The sequence below is a fragment of the Cupressus sempervirens genome, chromosome 3 (assembly GCF_028749045.1).
Source record: "Cupressus sempervirens isolate cs-2001-9-10 chromosome 3, ASM2874904v1, whole genome shotgun sequence".
Classification (NCBI taxonomy): Eukaryota; Viridiplantae; Streptophyta; class Pinopsida; order Cupressales; family Cupressaceae; genus Cupressus; species Cupressus sempervirens.
Window position 1 is genome coordinate 396,112,524 of NC_143120.1, and position 19,342 is coordinate 396,131,865.

At 34.6% G+C, this 19,342-nt stretch overlaps 1 protein-coding gene across 6 annotated transcripts in view; it reads right to left on the reverse strand.

Annotated features, from left to right (window-relative positions):
• Window positions 1-19,342, reverse strand: part of LOC149566687 (uncharacterized) — a 289,371-nt gene that overhangs the window by 41,877 nt on the left and 228,152 nt on the right. Inside the window, exon 9 of one of the 6 annotated variants that reach the window (XM_089819996.1) lies at window positions 12,860-13,403. The exons of 4 other annotated variants lie outside the window; for them this stretch is intronic. In XM_089819996.1, the coding sequence (XP_089676122.1) occupies window positions 13,295-13,403 (109 nt within the window). In that variant the 3' untranslated portion in view covers window positions 12,860-13,294. Of the gene's footprint in view, window positions 1-12,859; window positions 13,404-19,342 lie in introns of those variants that run through there. One more of the 6 variants, XM_089819999.1, reaches the window with a different exon arrangement.

Here is a 19,342-nt window from a genome sequence, read left to right on the forward strand (position 1 = left end):
TATGTATTACTGCTCATAGGTGTTACAAATCTGCAAGTCTCACAATGAGTTACAAGAAGTATGCCAAGATGAGGAAAATGACTGAAAAAATCATGAGCCCCAAATCTGCATAAAACCATAACTCCTTACAAATGAGCCTTCAGCTCATACTTATGCCTTTTTCCATCCAACTACATCATAAATGCAAACAACCACTCCATGGTCGAATTCAGCCTTCAAGGCCAATTTTGAGCCCCTAAAATGCCTTCAAAAAGTGTACAAGTGGCCTCAAAATTCATGCCTCAACAATATCAACATAAAAACCCCTCATTAATGCGCTCTTATCTCTCAAAATATCCCACAAAAACGTCTCTGAAAATTAATAACTTTCTGACCTTCAAATCCCATCAATATGACCCTAGACACCTTGCCATAACTCTACAAAATATCTTTGTTTGACTTTTAGAGATAAAAATAAATATCTAATCTTGCACTTTAAGTAATAATTATAAAATAACTTATAATCCATTTACTTAATAAATATCAATTAAGTAATGCACTATAAAGTATTTCATTTGTTTATTTAATAATTATTAGATTATTTATTATTTATTATTGAATGATAATCAAATCACTTAACACTATTATTAATATAATAATATTCATTTAAAATAATAGATATAAATTATTTAATAATTTTTTATTAAATGATACAAAATGAAATATTTATTTTTATTTTAAAAGCCAATTTCTATATATTTGTATTTTTTAAATAATATTAAATAAATGATTTATAAAATATCATTCATAAATATTATAAAAAAACACAATACAAACTTATAGAAATAAAAGAATCTGGCAAGGATGCTAGCTGCGGAAGCGGGAAATCTGGCAATGGTGGTGTGATGGCTTCTGTATCTGGCAAGGACGCTGGCTACGGAAGCGGGAAAAATGGTGCTAGGGTTTCTAGCAATGGTGGTTTAATGGCTTCTGAATCTGGCAAGGATGCTAGCTGCAAAAGCAGGAAAATTGGTGTTAGGGTTTTTGGCAATGGTGGTGTGATGGCTTCTATATCTGGCAAGGACGCTGACTGTGGAAGTGGGAAAAATGGTGCTAGGGTTTCTGGCAATGGTGGTCTGATGGCTTCTGATTCTGGCAAGGATGCAAGTTGTAGAAGCGGGAAATATGGCAATGGTGGTGTGATGGCTTCTAAATCTAGCAAGGATGTTGGTTGTGGAAGCAGATCTTTTGTATCCCCTTTGATCCCTACCTGTAAGCCAATTTCTCTTACTCTAGGGGATGAGTCACTTTTAGAAATTGAAGAACGTTCAAGGGATCTATCCAAGGATTCTATTATTTGTCGCTTTAAAGGTTTTTGGCCCACTCTCTCGAAGCTCCATGCTTGGATTTCGAAGCATTGGGATCCATATATTACAGATTATGTCGAGATTTTCCCTTCGGTCAAGGGTTTCTTCATTGTTACAATTTGTTAATCCAAAGGACAGGAAAGCTATTCTATGTGATCAGGTCTTTTTTTGGGAGAACCGCTTTCCTTTAATGGTTAAACCATGGCATCCAGATTTTAATCCTCAAACGGAGTCTTTCAAAATCCCTACTTGGGTAAGGCTTCCTAATCTTCCTCTTCATTTTTGGGTGAATTTTGTTTTTAGGGAAATCAGTGAGGCTTTAGGGGATTTCTGTATGGTTGATTCCCAATCTTTTGAGCATTTCCATTCTACTTATGCTAGGATTCTAGTGGATATTGATGTTTCTAAGGGTCTCCCAGCTGAGATTATTTTAAATCATTCAATGGGCTCTTGGACTCAGTTGCTTGATTATGAGGGCCTCCCTTTTAGGTGTAAAAAATGTTTCAGTACTAGGCATATGGCTGCTAAGTGTGTGTATGGAAAAACTACAAACAAATGACCCTCCTCCTTGTGGAAGGGTGTATTGGACCAGCATTATACAGTAGACAAATCCTCTTTTCCGGTGGAAGAGATTTCTGGATCTAAGATGGTGAATGCTTCTATTTCCAAGGTGGATGCCCAAGGTGTAAAATCTGGTACTCTTGGTGCAGATTTTGGCCAAGATAATGGTGTTGTGGGTCTTGGTGCAAAATCTAGTCGACATAATGGTGTTGAGACTGCTGATTTTGGACATGGCACGTTCCATTGTGCTACGACTATTTCTGATCAAGGTGTTAAATCTGGTACTCTTTGAACAGAATCTGGCCAAGATAATGGTGTTGAGGCTGTTGATTCTAGACAAGGTAAGTTGCATGGCGCTACATCTATTGGAGTTGGTCATTGTATGTCTGTTGTTGGAATTGGTAATAATTCTACTGGTAGAAGTTCCATTCTGATGTAAGAAGGGATGTTTGCTAGTCCTTGTTATAAAGATGGGTTTCAGATTGTTGGTAATTGTTCCAATTTGATGGAAGAAGTGAAGGCAAATAGTCCTGGTCAAAAGGATGGGCTTCCTTTTGCTGTTGCTGCTGGAACTGGTAAACATAATGGTATCAGTTCCAGTACGCTGGATGCAGTGATGTTAGATGGTCCTTGTCGAAATTTGGATGAGTTTCCCTCTATTTTGGATTCTCAAAATTGGCAGTCAAAAGCTGCGATGGTAGAGGAGGGGTGGATAACTGTGACTATGAAAAGGTCTAAAAAGACCCTACCTCAATTTGATATGAATTTGCACCCTCACAAAAAGGGAGTGAAATTGAATTCTTAGTCCCCTTGGCTAGTTAAGTACTTCTTGTTGGTTTCTTTTCTAATCTTTTTATGCTACTAGCCATAATGTTTTCCTGTTGCAGCATGCTTGTGGTTTAGATCCCTATGGGATGTTTGGGCTTTCTTTGAATATCTTTTAAGTCTTTGTTGTAAAGGGGTTTCAGGGTCCCCTCAAAACTTGTTTTTACCTTAATCTAAAACTTATAGAAATAAAAAAAATTTGAAGCTTGTTATCGTTTCCAGAAATCTGGAAGCTCTTTGTTGATTTCTCTTTGGATCTGAAACCTTGGGGTAAAGTTTTATACAGGAAAAACTCCACTTCCTCTTACAGTTGTTGCAGATGTAATTTTGCTGATGCAATTTGAAACTTCTGAACGCTTCGTTTACTTCACTGCTATTGATGGTAGAGTTTGTAGCTGCTGCTTCATTTTTATTCCCCTTTATGACAAAAATGATGTATTGCATATGTATATTTGTTGCTTTGTAACCCTTCAACTTGTTGCAAATCTGACTCTTGTATTTGGCTCAAACAAAAATGCACCAATGATTGACATAACTATGACTACCTGAAATGAGTCGGGGAGTGAAAATTTAGGTAACAAGAAGTACACAACTGACCTAAGGAACCAGTCAATAAGTAAAGAACTTGCCTTTGATTCAGAAGCCAAGGGAGAGGATGGTAATGGAATTGAGCCAGAAAAAGAAGGAATTCTACGGCTAGGAGAATGTTCAGAAGACGAAATGAGTTACCTTAATAGCTCGTTTCATTGGTAAATTAGGGATTTAGAAGTGTTGCAACCAGAGTGCAATATGTTGTAGATCCAAGAGATGGAACCCAACGAAGGTTATCGAAGGTGTTACAAGGATCACATAGAAGGCACAACCTCAATTGATGATACAAGAATAGAGCATGAGGAGGCTAAGTTGGAGGAACCGAAAAGGGAGGAGTCTTCTACTATTTATTCCACAGACATAAAAGAAAAAGCCAACAGGTGGAAATAAAAGAGAAGGTAAATGAGGGGAAGATAAAGAGAAGAACTAAAGGGAAAATAATAAAATGAAAATACAACCCTAAATATAGAAGATGGAGAAATAAAATAATGGTACAGGCAAAAGAAAATCACGCACCAAGAAACACTGTACAAGCTTTGGAGTATGAGTACGAAGATTATGAGTATGGAAGGGAATCGTAGTACGAAGGACATTCCTCATACACATGATTGAAGTATAGAGGCACGTTGGAGTACGAAGGACTATCGTATGACCAACAATAGGAGGGAAAATTAGTGTATGAGTATCAGAGGGATAATTCTCGTACGACAAAGGGAAGACGGCACAAAGGACAGTTTGCGTACACATATGGATGATAGAGCAGCCATATATAGTTCATCGTACTGGAGAAGTTAGTATGGAGGATGCTAGTACGGAGGATGTTGGTATAGAGGATTGTGGTACTGAGGAATGCCAGTACGAAGGAATGATGGTACAGAGGATGTTAGTACGAAGGATGTTGGTACAAAGGATGTGGGTATGGAGGATGTTGGTATGAGGGATGTTGATATCGAGAATGCTAGTACGAAGGATGGTACAAAGAATATTGGTGCAGAGAATGCTGCTACGAAAGGTATTATGGATGCCGCAAACAGATTCTGTATAGGCAAGAAGCAAGTACATTGTTGATGAATGATTTCAAGCTATAGGCAAGAAGGAAGTACAACCGCGGAAGACCATGGAGGGTGCTGGTTCCTAAAACCGCAGATTGGAAATCCAAGAGCCTGCCACTTCTATGATAGGACTTCTCAATCGGTTCTGGCCAACAAATGGGAATACTTCACAATTCCTCTGCACTTCAGGCTCCACTACAACCAAGCGGGTAAACCTTCGCCTGAAACACTGACTGTCTGATTCAAAGCTTTTCTATAGCGAATTTAAAGTTCTAGAGTTCTTTGGTTTGCAAGGTCCTCTAACTCAATTAAAATGAAAACTGGATGCTGGATAATGGTTGAATGTTTTGTATAATTGAATAATAATAAATCTGATACTTGTAGAAGGAATATATAGATTTTCTGACTTCAATAATAAAAAGACCAATACCTCTGCTCATCCAGGCAATAGAGTCAACTTCAGTGAATTATCACATACAACTTTATAATGTTTTACACACTTTACTGCCAACAATTAAATAATCGAGATGCAACAGACCAAATATTATGCAATCTTAAATTAGTCCAGATTAAATTTTAACTCCTCTGGCAAGGAGACAAATTGGACACAGATACGAAAACAATTTAATATTTCACATTATCTATGATGATCGAATTTAAATGCTAAATGACCTTGCCCACTTATCCGATATTTAAATTGTATATAGAATTCCAAAAAATAATTACAAAGGATGATTCGCCTGTAGTTTAAATCTCCATGCCTTTAATAATAAACAAAAGACTTCTTATTTTATTATTAAAATAAAATAATTGACTTCATGTTACAAAGTCATATTACTGCTCCTTATCCCTCCGTACAAAATATAATATACTTTCTCCAGAATATAAATCTAAATATAATTGTTTGAATATGTCTTTCTGAATGTCTCGTTGATAAAATAATTCATCTCCTATTTATAAGCATATGAGGAAACAAAAAGCACCATTTGAACCGTCACGACCTTTTGAAACATGTAATTACTCATTGCTAAATTACTTAGCATAAACATAATATTGAGCCGTGTCATTCATTTTATAATAATACCCGATCATAATAGGAACTCTCTACCAAAGGTATTATAAGTGCTAGAAACGATTTATCAAAAATTAGGCGTGATAAATCACTAGGTCTTTAATACTCCTCCCATTCCACTATTTATAAATTTATCATATGTTTGAATGTGTGTCGTTTTGGGTAATTGTTGTATCCTAGGCATAATCTGCATTTTTTTTCATCCTTAAACTTGTCGTTTATATCATATCCGGCCCTTGGTCATCAAATATGTCTTGGAAATGTGCAAGTCTTCATATGCGATATTTGTTTATTATCCATGCCTAGGTATATTTAAAGATCATTGCTCACTGTCATCGGCATCTTAAATATTGTTGCTCAATATTAGAATTTGCAAGAGCCAAAACCACTCTCCACACATTGAGACATATTTCCATGAAAGAATATTTGGTAATTATTTATTCTGTAGCTTTCTTTCATCGATTCATGCCGATTCATCACAATTTTACCACTGAACATTCACCGTTGTCTTCCTGAAGGTGTCATTGCCACAAACTCATATCGTTCATTAATATTCGATATCTCAGGAATTATTTGCTTCATCGCATAGCGTTGTCTATCCCTATTTGAAACCTGACATATGAGTTCTCGCCGTTACATGTCTATGGGTCAATATGCTTCAACATGAATTCCTCGAGTTGTTGGGTGTCTTTATGAACTATTGTGCACATCATATGGAATTCTAACACTTTACAGTCCCTAAATATGTTGTATTATTAGTTTTGTTGTATGTCAGTGGCATCTCCAGAATATCAGAGCTTTATCTTACATCCCTGTTGTGTATTCTCTTGCTTATGGCATGGTCCCCCATTGGTATATGTTTGAAAGTTGACTATATAATGTTCAACGTTACCATTTCATGCAGCATTTTTTAAGGTCCAATTAAAGCAGGCCTGACCGATTCATCAAATCATATTAAATATGCAGCTGGAAGTCAGAGTCTGAATCTACATTTGCTTACATGGCTTCAACAAAATGAGGAGAACGGTGAATTCAAAAACTTCAGATGTGATGGATATATATGCTGATTTTGATAAAACTGACTCCTGTGGTAGATATGACTTTCAAATTGAGATTGAAGTAAGTATTAGTGATAATCATTTTGTGACTCTTCCTATATTGTGGTCACTGTCTAGACATCCAAATGCAAGGCTTTTATTTTCCTTTTCAAGGAAACTGGTTTCATTAATCTGATGAGTTGTTCAAAGATATTGCTTTCTCATCTTCTTGGGCATTTTCTTGTTACAGTGGCATCTTGTGGGGAGCCTTAGTTCACAGACCATAGCCCATTCTGAATATTTGATTAAGTAAACTTGTGCCAATGTCAAGATATTCCAAGCTTGAATTGAGTGTAAGCATTTAACATGTACAATTTCCTCTCTGTCTATGTCAAAAATGGATGTTCAAAATTTGGGCTCCATCAATGGCTCTTGTTGGGGACATATGCCCCTAGTGGGCATAATGAGAATTCCAGTTGTCTCTGGAGGAGCAGACCAAGTATCCATGCATAACATGATGCAAGGTGAAATTGGGCCCCTAGTGGGTATAATGAGAATTCTAGTTGTCTCTGGAGGAGCAGACCGAGCATCCATGCATAACATGATGCAAGGTGAAATTGGGTGGCCCCAAGGCCCCCAAAAAATGAATTCCCATCCTTTCCTTTATCAAACACATAGTTTTGATCATGTAACATTTTGAAGTTGCTGATTATGGTAATCTTTCCCTTCTTTATTTCAATCTGCTGCCCATACATCAAACCTGTATTAGATGCACCGTCCTCATAGATGATGGTTATTGGCTCTACTTCTTCAATGTAGTCTTTGGGATCTGATTTATGTTTAGCCTCCAAGAAGTCATTAGGTGCCTTGTACCCTTTTCTGAATGGAAGATTCTCATAATCATGTGTTTGATCGGTCATACCAACATTTAGATCAGAGTTTTGAACATCTCCTTGCACACAATATGCTTTGTTCCCACTTCCGGATATTGTTTGTCCTCACAAAAAGGCTTGGAGAATGGGTCATCTTCATCAACAGTAACTGCTTTTATATCAAGATCAGATGGGATACTTTGATATTTTTCAGAATCATGCTCAAATGTACTCTCCTCACTATACCTTTCTGATTCTATCGCTTCTTCACGTGTTTGCCGCAACTCTTGCTCATAGGATGAATTGAAAGAAGGCTCATCGTCTGAATACACTTTATGAGTTTCATCAACTTCAAAATCAGACCTGCTATCTTCATCATGATGCTGATGGACTTGATTGCGAAGAAAATCCTCCTCAAACAATTGATTTGAGAATATAGTGAGTTCAGATGTATCTTCTATCATTTCTTTTTCGAATAATGGATTCAAGAATATAGAGAATTCAGCCATACCATCATGAAAGCTTTCATCCGGATCAACAAATGTGTCATCAACAAGACTAATGTCTTCATCAACATCATCTTCTAAAATTTCGTCTTGTTCATACACCATATGATGTTCTACTTCAACCTCACTATATGATTCCTCGGAATGATCATCTCTTTCTTCCAATACCTCTTGAGAATGCACTGTTCCATCAACTTGCTCACCATGGTGATTTGAGAAAAAAAATGGACCATTTCTTTCAATATGTTTCTAATATTCCACATCTAACAAGGCTGAAATTTCTTCCACACTTAGAGAATCCTCTTCCTCATTTTCACATTCACTATCATCTGTAGGCATATGAATATCATCATGGGCTGATTCTCCTTCAGAATGTTCAAAATTTTCATCTCCATTTGAATATGAAACTTCATTTGACTCATATGTTACTTCAGTCTCGCATTCATTTTCCTTTGCAACTAGTTCAGTATCCATAAGTTTGAGAAAGTCAAGAAACTGATGATCATATAAGAGGCCAAATTCCCGCATCCTATGGAGAAGATTAGATGATGGAGGTCTGTATTCTGAAGGTATTTCTTGATAGGCATTAAACATCCTCATAAAGAATTGTGTTGCAGATTCATCTTCTTGCTTTTCTAAGTTCCAAAATGCATCCAAACGAAATATATAGCTTGAACTGTCATCCAATATTTTGAAGAGAAGCATCAAATCGGGATCTTTTGGCAAGATTCCCAACTCACAAACTTTCTTATCAATTCCTTGCATGAAGGCATGATGTCTGAAGGTACCTCTCGAAAAATATTCACCATCCTTATAAAGAAATGTGTCGATGTCTCGCCTTCATATCTTTCTAGATTAAAAAATGCATCTAAGGGGTGTATGTATTCTTCCTCCATGGTGTAACATAGATCCGCCTCCTGATCATAGCACATATTGTCCATCTTAGATAGTCAAATCACTTCCTTTTGAGTCCTCTCCCTCAACAGAGCTACCAATTGAAATCCTTTATTAAATAGAGTCACCACCTCTTTCGAGGAATGTATTGATCATCCAAGTTCTTACTTCTAGCAGAGTACACTTCCAAACAAACTGATACAACTTTTGATACTAATCTACAAACTTAGAAATTCTGGGTAACTTCACAATATGTATTGCGAGCAACTCTCCCCAGCAGAGTTGCAAATTTGTTGGTTCCCAAAACCGCAGATTGGAAATCTAAGAGCTTGCCACTTCTCTTATAGGACTTCTCAATCAGTTCTAGCCAACAAACGGGAATACTTCTCAATTCCCCTACACTTCAGGCTCCGCTACACCCAGGTGGGTAAACCTTTGCCTCAAACACTAACTGTCTGGTTCAAAGCTTTTCTATAGCGAATTTAAACTTTTGGAGTTCTTTGGCTAGCAAGGTCCTCGAACTCAATTAAAATGAAAATTGGATGCTGGATAATGGTTGAATGTTTTGTATAATTGAATAATAATAAATCTGATACTTGTAGAAGGAATATATAGATTTTCTGACTTCAATAATAAAAAGACTAGTGCCTCTACTCATCCGAGCAATAAAGTCAACTTCAGTGAATTATCAAGTACAACTTTATAATGTTTTACACACTTTACTGCCAACATTTAAATAATTGAGATGCGGCAGACCAAATATTATGCAATCTTAAATTAGTCCAGATTAAATTTTAACTTCTTTGGCAGGGAGACAAACTAGACACAGGTACGGAAGCAATTTAATATTTCACACTATCTGTGATGATCGAATTTAAATGCTAAATGACCTTGTCCACTTATCCGATATTTAAATTGTATAACAAATTCCAAAAAATAATTACAAAGGACAATTCGCCTATAGATTAAATCTCCATGCCTTTAATAATAAACAAAAGACTTCTTATTTTATTATTAAAATAAAATAATTGAATTTATGTTACAAAGTCATATTACTGCTCCTTATCCCTCTGTACAAAATATAAAATACTTTCTCAAGAATATAAATCTGAATATTATTGTTTGAATATGTCTTATTGATAAAATTATTCATCTCCTATTTATAAGCATATGAGGAAACAAAAAGCACCATTTGAACCGTCACAACGTTTTGCAACATGTAAATTACTCACTACTAAATTACTTAGCATAAACATAATATTGAGCCGTGTCATTCATTTTATAATAATACCCGATCATAATAGAAACTCTCTACCAAAGGTATTATAAGTGCTGGGAACGATTTATCAAAAATTAAGCGTGATAAATCACTAGGTCTTTAATACTCCTCCCATTCCACTATTTATAAATTTATCATATGTTTGAATGTGTCGTTTTGGGTAATTGTTGTATCTGAGGCATAATGTGCATTTTATTTCATCCTTAAACTTGTCGTTTATATCATATCAGGCCCTTGGTCATCAAATACATCTTGGAAATGTGCAAGTCTTCATATGCGATATTTGTTTATTATCCATGCCTAGGTATATTTAAAGATCATTGCTCATTGTCATAAGCATCTTAAATATTGTTGCTCAGTATTAGAATTTGCAAGAGCCGAAACCACTCTCCACACGTTGAGACATATTTCCATGAAAGAATATTTGGTAATTGTTTATTTTGTAGCTTTCTTTCATCGATTCATGCCGATTCATCACAAGTTTACCACTGAACATTCACTGTTGTCTTCCTGAAGGTGTCATTGACACAAACTCATATCATTCATTAATATTCGATATCTCAGGGATTATTTGCTTCATCGCATAGCGCTGTCCCTGCTTGAAACCTGACATATGAGTTCTCACCATTACATGTCTATGGGTCAATATGCTTCAACATGAATTCCTCGAGTTGTTGGGTGTCTTTATGAACTATTGTGCACATCACATGGAATTCTAACACTGTACAGTCCCTAAATATGCAGTATTATCAGTTCTGTTGTATGTCAATGGCATCTCCAGAATATCAGAGCTTTGTCTTACATCCCTCCTGTGTATTCTCTTGCTTATGGCATGGTCCCCCATTGGTATATGTTTCAAATTTGACTATATAATGTTCAACACTACCGTTTCATGCAACATTTCTTAAGGTCCAATTAAAGCAGGCCTGACTGATTCATCAAATCATATTGAATATGCAGCTGGAAGTCAGAATCTGAATCTACATTTGCTTAAATGGCTTTACCAAAATGAGGAGAACGATGAATTCAGAAACTTCAGATGTGATGGATATATATGCTGATTTTGATAAAACTGACTCCTTTGGTAGATATGAATTTCAAATTGAGATTGAAGTGAGTATTAGTGATAATCATTTTGTGACTCTTCCTGTATTGTGGTCACTGACCAGACATCCAGATGCAAGGCTTTTATTTTCCTTTTCAAGGAAATTGGTTCCATTAATCTGATGAGTTGTTCGAAGATATTGCTTTCTCATCTTCTTGGGCACTTTCTTGTTACGGTGACATCTTGTGGGGAGCCTTAGTTCACAGGCCATAGCCCATTCTGAATATTTGATTAAGTAAACTTGTGCCAATCTCAGGACATTCCAAGCTTTAATTGATTGTAAGCATTTAACATGTACAATTTCCTCTTTGTCTATGTCAAAAATGAATGTTCAAAATTTGGGCTCCATCAGAGGGAACAAGTAGAGAGATGAATGTAGCACAAGTTGAGGACACAGTTTTGGCAGAAGCAGATAAATTGTTGGGAAATTTTGAAACGATACCTTCCCCCTTCACCAGCTCCCTTGGAGATGGAGACAAAACACTGAGTGGAAACTCAGGAGGAGAACTTGGAACCATTAGAAGCAACAATAGAAACATTCTCATCTGAGGAAAAAGCTGAAAAATTCCTCAAAGAGGTACAGGGAATGGAACGGGATACTAAGAAGATCATAAAACAGGCTTTGGGGCAGAACGTGAATGCCACCATCAGAGTAGCAGAGTCAGTAGAAGCAATTATGAGGACCGACTTTTATATAGATTGGAGTTTACTTATGCATGGTGGGGTTGTACATGAGTAGGCAACAGAGATATGTAAGGTTGGACATACAGTACCATCGACACTTGAGCAACCACCTCTCATACACACATTTGCAGGAATGGAGGTACCATTTAGAAAGGCATACTTGGAACTTCAGTAGGGAAAGGAATTGACAACCCAAATGGAAAGGGAATAGAAAGAAGAAAAAGTTGTTCTGGAAGAAAAATGGAAGATGGAAAAAGCTGACCGAGAAGAGAAATTGGCAACAACATAAGAGAAGAAGATGGATGCGTTGCGTGTACTCCAAGGAGTTTGTGCCAAGTAGAAGGCTGCTGAACGGGATCTCCTACGCCTCCCTGAACAAGCCCCGAGTCCAGGGTTGTCTTCACAACCTACTTCTTGAAGTCTGATTTTCCTTTTAGTTTGTTGGGTAGTCATCTAGAAGACGATTTCTTTTTTGGGGGGGATAGATGTAGTCCGTAATAAATTAATATTATAATTAGAACTGGTTAATTTTTGTTAGGATATGGTAGTTAGGAAGCGAGGGGATGCATCTGTTGGTTTTCCCTTCCAACCAACCATTATATAAGATCTTTTGAATATGGATGATGTACTCATGCTTTTTGGCAATCAGTAAAGTAATAACATTTCCCCACCATTTTGGTATTTTGGTACTAGTAATGAATCACATGTTGTACAATTGAATCCATGCTATGTTGTTCTCTACATTGTGCATTGATAACCATCCTACATCCTCAATCTAACAACTCAATATTGGTGCATAATTGGCTAACATCAACACATCAACAAGGTGAGCCTTTTTGCATGCACAAATAAAATTATACAAGACTAAAGTAAAGAAAATGGCGAAATTATCTTTGATGGTAAGATTTTGTGCCTCTATACCATTATCATTTAAAAATTTAAACATTTTTGGGTCATTGACCAACATACACATGATGTCATTTGTAACACTCCACTATCTGGCTACATATGATAAAAGGCACACAACAAAGAGCATTTAAAAAATGTTCTATCTCCAATGGTTTGTGCATCATATTGAGTTTGACAATCTAACAATTTAATATTAATATGCCATTTGTTCATCCAACCATATAAACAATGTTGGCAAGTGCCTCCGTTTCTTCAGTGTATATAGAACTAAAAAGTAGTATAGGCACATAACTGGACCACATAGCAAGCCCACACATTTTCAAAACATTGTTAATCTAAAAATTCTATATTGACATGGAATTGGATAGAGTAATCCAAGTTAACACTTTTGGTGACCCCCTTCTATCTTCCACAAAGTCTACAAGCCAATGAATTATTCAAATTATTGCAAGATTTCAATTATTTGAATTCTTGCACAACTAAAACACAATGTTATTGTGCTATTAGCCGGAGAAGTACAAAAGATGTCCCTGTCAACAACCATCCAAGCCACTGAATCTTCTACTGAGGATTTGCATCTAATGGTAGCCATATTCTGAAAGCAATGCCAATCCTATCAGAGGATAATGATGCACTATTGATCCAACAAATCTTCTCATAGAAGTAGACTCTGCATCCAAAGGTTCGAAAATCAAATGAAAAATATGAGTAACATCAAGCCAGATTTCCAACATCATGGTCATCATTTCCAACTTGATTTTAGGGGTTCATCATTTTAATCTTAGGTTGTGAAGAGACAAGGGTACTTGGAGACTTCAGAGACAAGTAGCAATGCCGATACAACTATTTCTTGAAAATAAGAGACAAGGGACTCGGAGAAGACAATCATTTTTCATTATACTTTAATAATTTATAGAAAATCTGATAATATACTAATATTGGATTTCCAAAACAAGAATAGTGTCAAAGTCTACTGTTAGACATTATCTTTAAAACTAAGTTTCAAACAGAATACGTACTGAAACAAATCTTGATAAGCAGCAATCTGATAAGCAAACAAAAACCATAAATCTTATATCTATCATCTACTCTTCTATGCCATGATCATACATATCATGATCGTCATCATTGGGAAACTCAGGATCCTCTATTGGTAGAATAATAGGGGGTAAATCAGTAAGACCATCTGCTTCAGCCACTATGTCCACAATGGCTGCAACTTCTCCATGTACGGAAGATGAAGTTAGCTAAGACTGTACAGAAAAAATCAGAAACCTTATATCTATCATCTACTCTTCCATGCCGCGATCATACATATCATGGTCCTAAGCAATGATGCTCTCCAAATAGTCATCACTGTCATACTCAAGTTCCTCTGTTGGTAGAATAATAGGGCATAAATCAGTAAGACCATCTGCTTCAACCATTTTGTACACAATGGCTGCAACTTCACCATGCAGAGAAGAGAAAGATAGCTCAGACTGTACACTAAGTTCTCTGCTTTCTTTGACCCTAACCAGTTTCTCTTTAGTAAATGTATGAGCCCGTAAGTATTCCAATTTCTTTAAGATAAAGTGTAATGTCCCCTTATATGAAACTTTAAGGATTGGGGCTAATTACTTATATATTTCAATTGCAAGAGACGTCTTTGTATTAAAACTTTATAATCTAGATGGATTTGAACAGCAACAATATTAAAATATCTACTCCCTTGCCATTAATGCAATTGTAACAAATGAAATTGGTCAAAATATATGCTAGGACATCTGATTATCGTGGAGATTGATGTAAATGAATTCCAATATGTAAGAAAAAGAGTATAAGTATATCAATTATGTTTATATATGGTTTGCTATTTCTGATTTCTTACCAAGAATCTGATAACCACTAATCCAATCTTAAGTATAAATCTACTATCTGACCTGCGGACCTTATCTTGCCAACTATCGATTAGTATAAGGAATTGTCATAGTTGAAAAAATGCAGTAAACTTGCAAGAATCGCAAGTAATCATGCCTCATTGATGGTTGGGAATTTCTCACAATTTAATTGAGGACCATAATTTTCCTTAAACTCGCAATTTTTTCCTGGTAAAATCGCATAAGCTTGTAAAAAATCAGTCCATAAATTATTGAAGATAAAACATGTAAAAGTGTTGAGTTTTCCCATTCCGATCTTTTCACACCACATGATGGCTGTTTAGGGCATGTGACCATAACGTACATGCAACACAATTACAGGACGTGATCTAAAGAGGATGGGTTTGATTTGGTTTCATATAAAATGATAATACTATGAACTATCACAGTGTGCTTTATTAGTACTTGTCAGTAGGCTAGTACTATTGCATCATTTTTTGAGTTTACTGCATTAACTAGTGATTAAATTAAACTATGTAGGCAATTAAATTTCTTATATTTTTTATTTTGTAAAAAAGACCGAATTTTCTATAATGTAAATGTAGTTTTTTAAAGTTTATAAACTGTTGAAAATATTTTTTGATGATATGATTGGCTAAATTAGTTTGGATCTTACATACGAAATTTTCGGCATTTAAAATCTGACTGATTTTATTGGAACTATTTATCCCATAATGCACCATTCTTAGCAAGGTTTCAGGGTTCACAATGACACTTTTAAAAAATGTGTCTCGCTGAAAGTGGACTAAGAATATTAGTCAGTATAATGGGAAATCAACATAGCAACGGGAAATTATCTTTTCATGACACTACTCTTCTTTTTGGTGATTTGCAGTCTCGATTGTTTTAATGTTCTATGAGGATCTTTCTGCTTGCACGTTCAGCTTCCCCACCCTTCCCTGCAGCATTATTGTTATTTGCATTCTTCATAGCTAAGCATCAAATGAAAAGGTAACAACTATCAACACGTCTAGCTTCAATGCACTGAAGAAAAGGAGAGGGCTCACACTTATTGTAAGTGCTAAACAAAACATTAATGGTAGAACCCTTATTTTTTGTTTTGGCTGGTAAACTATTAATTCAATTAAAGATATTGGGTTTGGCCTGGTCCGAACTAGGGATGGACACAACTAGGGGCCCACCTCCCACAAGATAAACATAACACAGCACAAACCCATTAATAGGTCAAAACTTAAAATTTCTAACTAATCCCACATTTTGAGTGTGAATGGAGAGTCATTTCAAAGGTTTTTCCCCTCTCCATTTTCTTTACCTTCTTCCCTTTTAACACTTGTCATCCCTCTTCTGGCTTATCTACCTACCTCATCCATTACACAGGGATATTTGTTGGCCTTTCACAGTCATTAGTAGTGTCACTAGACTCAACAATATCGCAATCTTTCTTCTAAATCCCAATATCACCTGGCTCTTGAGAGGCATCTGTCATAGGAAAATACCCTAATGACTTGAAATATCAGATGGGTTGCTGATTTTTTCCGGGGTTTTGGTGGCCAAACCTTGTTGATCTTGTTCAGTCTCCACCCTCAAATCAAGCTTTAAGCTGCCTTCACAAGCCTTTGTCTGTGTAGCCATGGGAGAGGAGCTAAACCTCTCTTTTTTCTTTTTATCCACATTATACAAATGTGTAGCCTTTCCTTAGTTTTTAACTTTCAAGTAGAACTCCAAAATTTTGTATGCATTACTCCCACTTTCTTTCTTTTATGTCAGTTTCTAATGTTCACTCAGTTTTAATACAGGATGATATTGAGCTTTATAACAAACATAATTTTGATTTTATTTCTTCATTCTTAGAAAAGGTCTTTTCATTTTTTAATAATAAAATGTTGTTTCAATAGTTTCTTCTTTTTTTTTGTTTGATCGGTAAGAGGCCAAAGCCAAGATTAATTATTATGTGTTGTTATTAGTTATTATTTATGAAGCTCAAGTAGACTCGAACCCAAGACCTCCTAGAAAAGAGGCTCACAATTTAGCGTTGTGTTCTAGGCTCTTGCCTTTGCCTTTGTTTCAACAGTTTCTAATTCATTCTACTACACTAAAACTATGTACATATAATAATTTAATCATTTAATTATGATAATCTTAACTATTAGTTAAAATTTCAGATAACTCCAATATAAGAAAATATTATTTCAAATATATATAATTATATAATTATAATTTTTAAATTTCAAAATAATAATTAAAAGTTAACATTATATTTTGTATACAAACAATTTTTATATAAGATATAATTTTTAACTTTCCAATTTCAAATTATTATAATTTATTGTTATAATCAATTATATTATCACCTTATTTTTTATTAATTAATTTTCTAATTTAAGTTTAGAATAATAGGTTACCACTACGGTTAAATAAAGTTTTATATTAATATTACAACTAGTATAGATATCTTAAATTAATCTATCTAAAGAAATGCTGATAGATATCCACTACAAAATAATTATAATTTAATTTACAACATCTAAATATATTTGTATTTCCTTTATCTCCATTTATTTAGTTTTTTACTAACTAAGCTTTTTATTTTAATTTCTTAAAAAATGGATGATTTATATCTCCAAATATTATAATTTAGATGGATATTTTATGTAGTCTTTATTAAATTATTTTTAAAAGTATATTCTATTTATAATAAGATTTAACCTTTTTACATGTAGATGGTTGTCAAATTTAACCTAGAAGAGTAAAAGTTAACATTAACATGCTCACACCATCCCACTCCCCCATTCTGCCATTGTAGAATGCCTATCAGCATTAATTACAATTATCATTAAAATAAAATTAAGAATTGAGATTTAAAAATTATGGTTGTTTAGTTTTTCAAATTTAAAAAAATTATTGATGCTATTATAATTATAAAAATTTATAATAATGTAAGAATTACTATATAATCGACATACATTTAATATTTATAAGTGAAATAAAATTTATATACATACAATTATAATTATAATTTATTAAATACATAAAGACAAGTATTTGACACTATGTATGGCTATTGTCATAATTCTATTATATATTTACTTTTTGTATATATTTAATTTATGAACCTTCTTAGACAAATAGATAAGAGTACAGTTTGAATATCTTTAAACTTATTGTTTGAAATATTATATCTTTCTGTTTACTATCAAATACATATGTTATGTTTGAAAAAATGAAACTAATTGTTAATTAATAGCTTTTCAAGATTATAGTTCCCATCGATCTAGCTTTGATATATATATATATATGAAAAAAATCCATCATATGTTCTACAAATCCACTAATATGTATTTTTTTAAAGACTATTTTTAAAACTTTATATATTTGCAAATGTTTCATTAAATTTGACAAGTTATTGCCGAGTTTTACCCTAAACTTTTAGCAAGTCCCGAGTTTTAAATTTTTTGGGCCATGCCAAGTCTTTGTTGAGTATGAGGTTTTCAACTATGATATGCATGAATGTGATTGATAGTGTAAATGAACTGTTGATTCTGATGTTGCCTTACAAATATGCAAAGATTGCACTTTTGTTCAATATGATAAGACATCACAAATTGATATGATTACTTGTATGATGTGAATGCTTGTAATGTTGATTCCCTTGGTGTTGTTCCTGATTTAAGTTGCTGATAATATGTGTATTTGGCCTTGTTACAGGAGGTGGGCGGCCATCCTTACTTGGCTGCTATTTGCTTAGTATAAGCAATCTGATTCTAGATTTGAAGTAATAAAATGTTCTATATTCCTCCTTGATTTCATTATTTGAGCTCCCTTTACTATGCTATTAAGGGATATGAGTTTGAGTTGCAACTCCCTATAGTTTTAAGTAAATCAAACCCTGTAATTAATGAGTGATTAATACTTAGTGATTACTTAGTCTAACTAATATTATTTAGTAAGTGGCAATGATGAGGATGTTGCAGCAGTTATAATAATTGTTCTTTCTTATCATGTTGTCTGGCCTTTTTTTTATCATCTTCTGGGATCAGCATGATCATTAAATGAAGAGATAGCTACTAGTGAGAGCTGCCTTATTGCAAATGATTGCAATTTAAGGGTTTCGCCTCCACAGTTCACCACCACTCTATGGGTGTTTTACTTTCATATCATATAAAGCTTCCATAGAAGCAAAATCATTTTCTCCACATGAAAATTTATTCTATTGACTCCTCAAAATTGAAGCATCCTCACCTCAACCATAAGCTTTTTATTGGAATCTAAAATCCTATTGTTACCTCTCCATCCTGATGTGGATCCCTCATATTAGTCAATTTATATCAGACCACTTAGGATTAAGGGCACACGTGTCACAAAGACGAGGTTTGTTAAGTTTCTTCCATCTTCCATGTAACTTTTCCTCTTTACAAATGGAATCTATTGCTTTATAAAATTCTCCCAAACATACCTTGTCTAAATCTCCAAATCTGATCACTTTGCATATTAGCTAAACAAAGTCCAAAATAAATTTAATATCCCAAAAATGGTCATCAAGGACAATACCTCTCACCTCATTTGCAAAATCTGACATACATTGTCTCCAAGTTGCCAATGCATCACTACAACTGTGGAACACAAAGCTCCTTTGACTTCTAAAAGGTGGTCAAGAATAATAAATTAAGAAACAAAACTTGTACCAACAGGTATGAGAAGTTCCACCTTGGCAAGTTTACAATAAATGGCT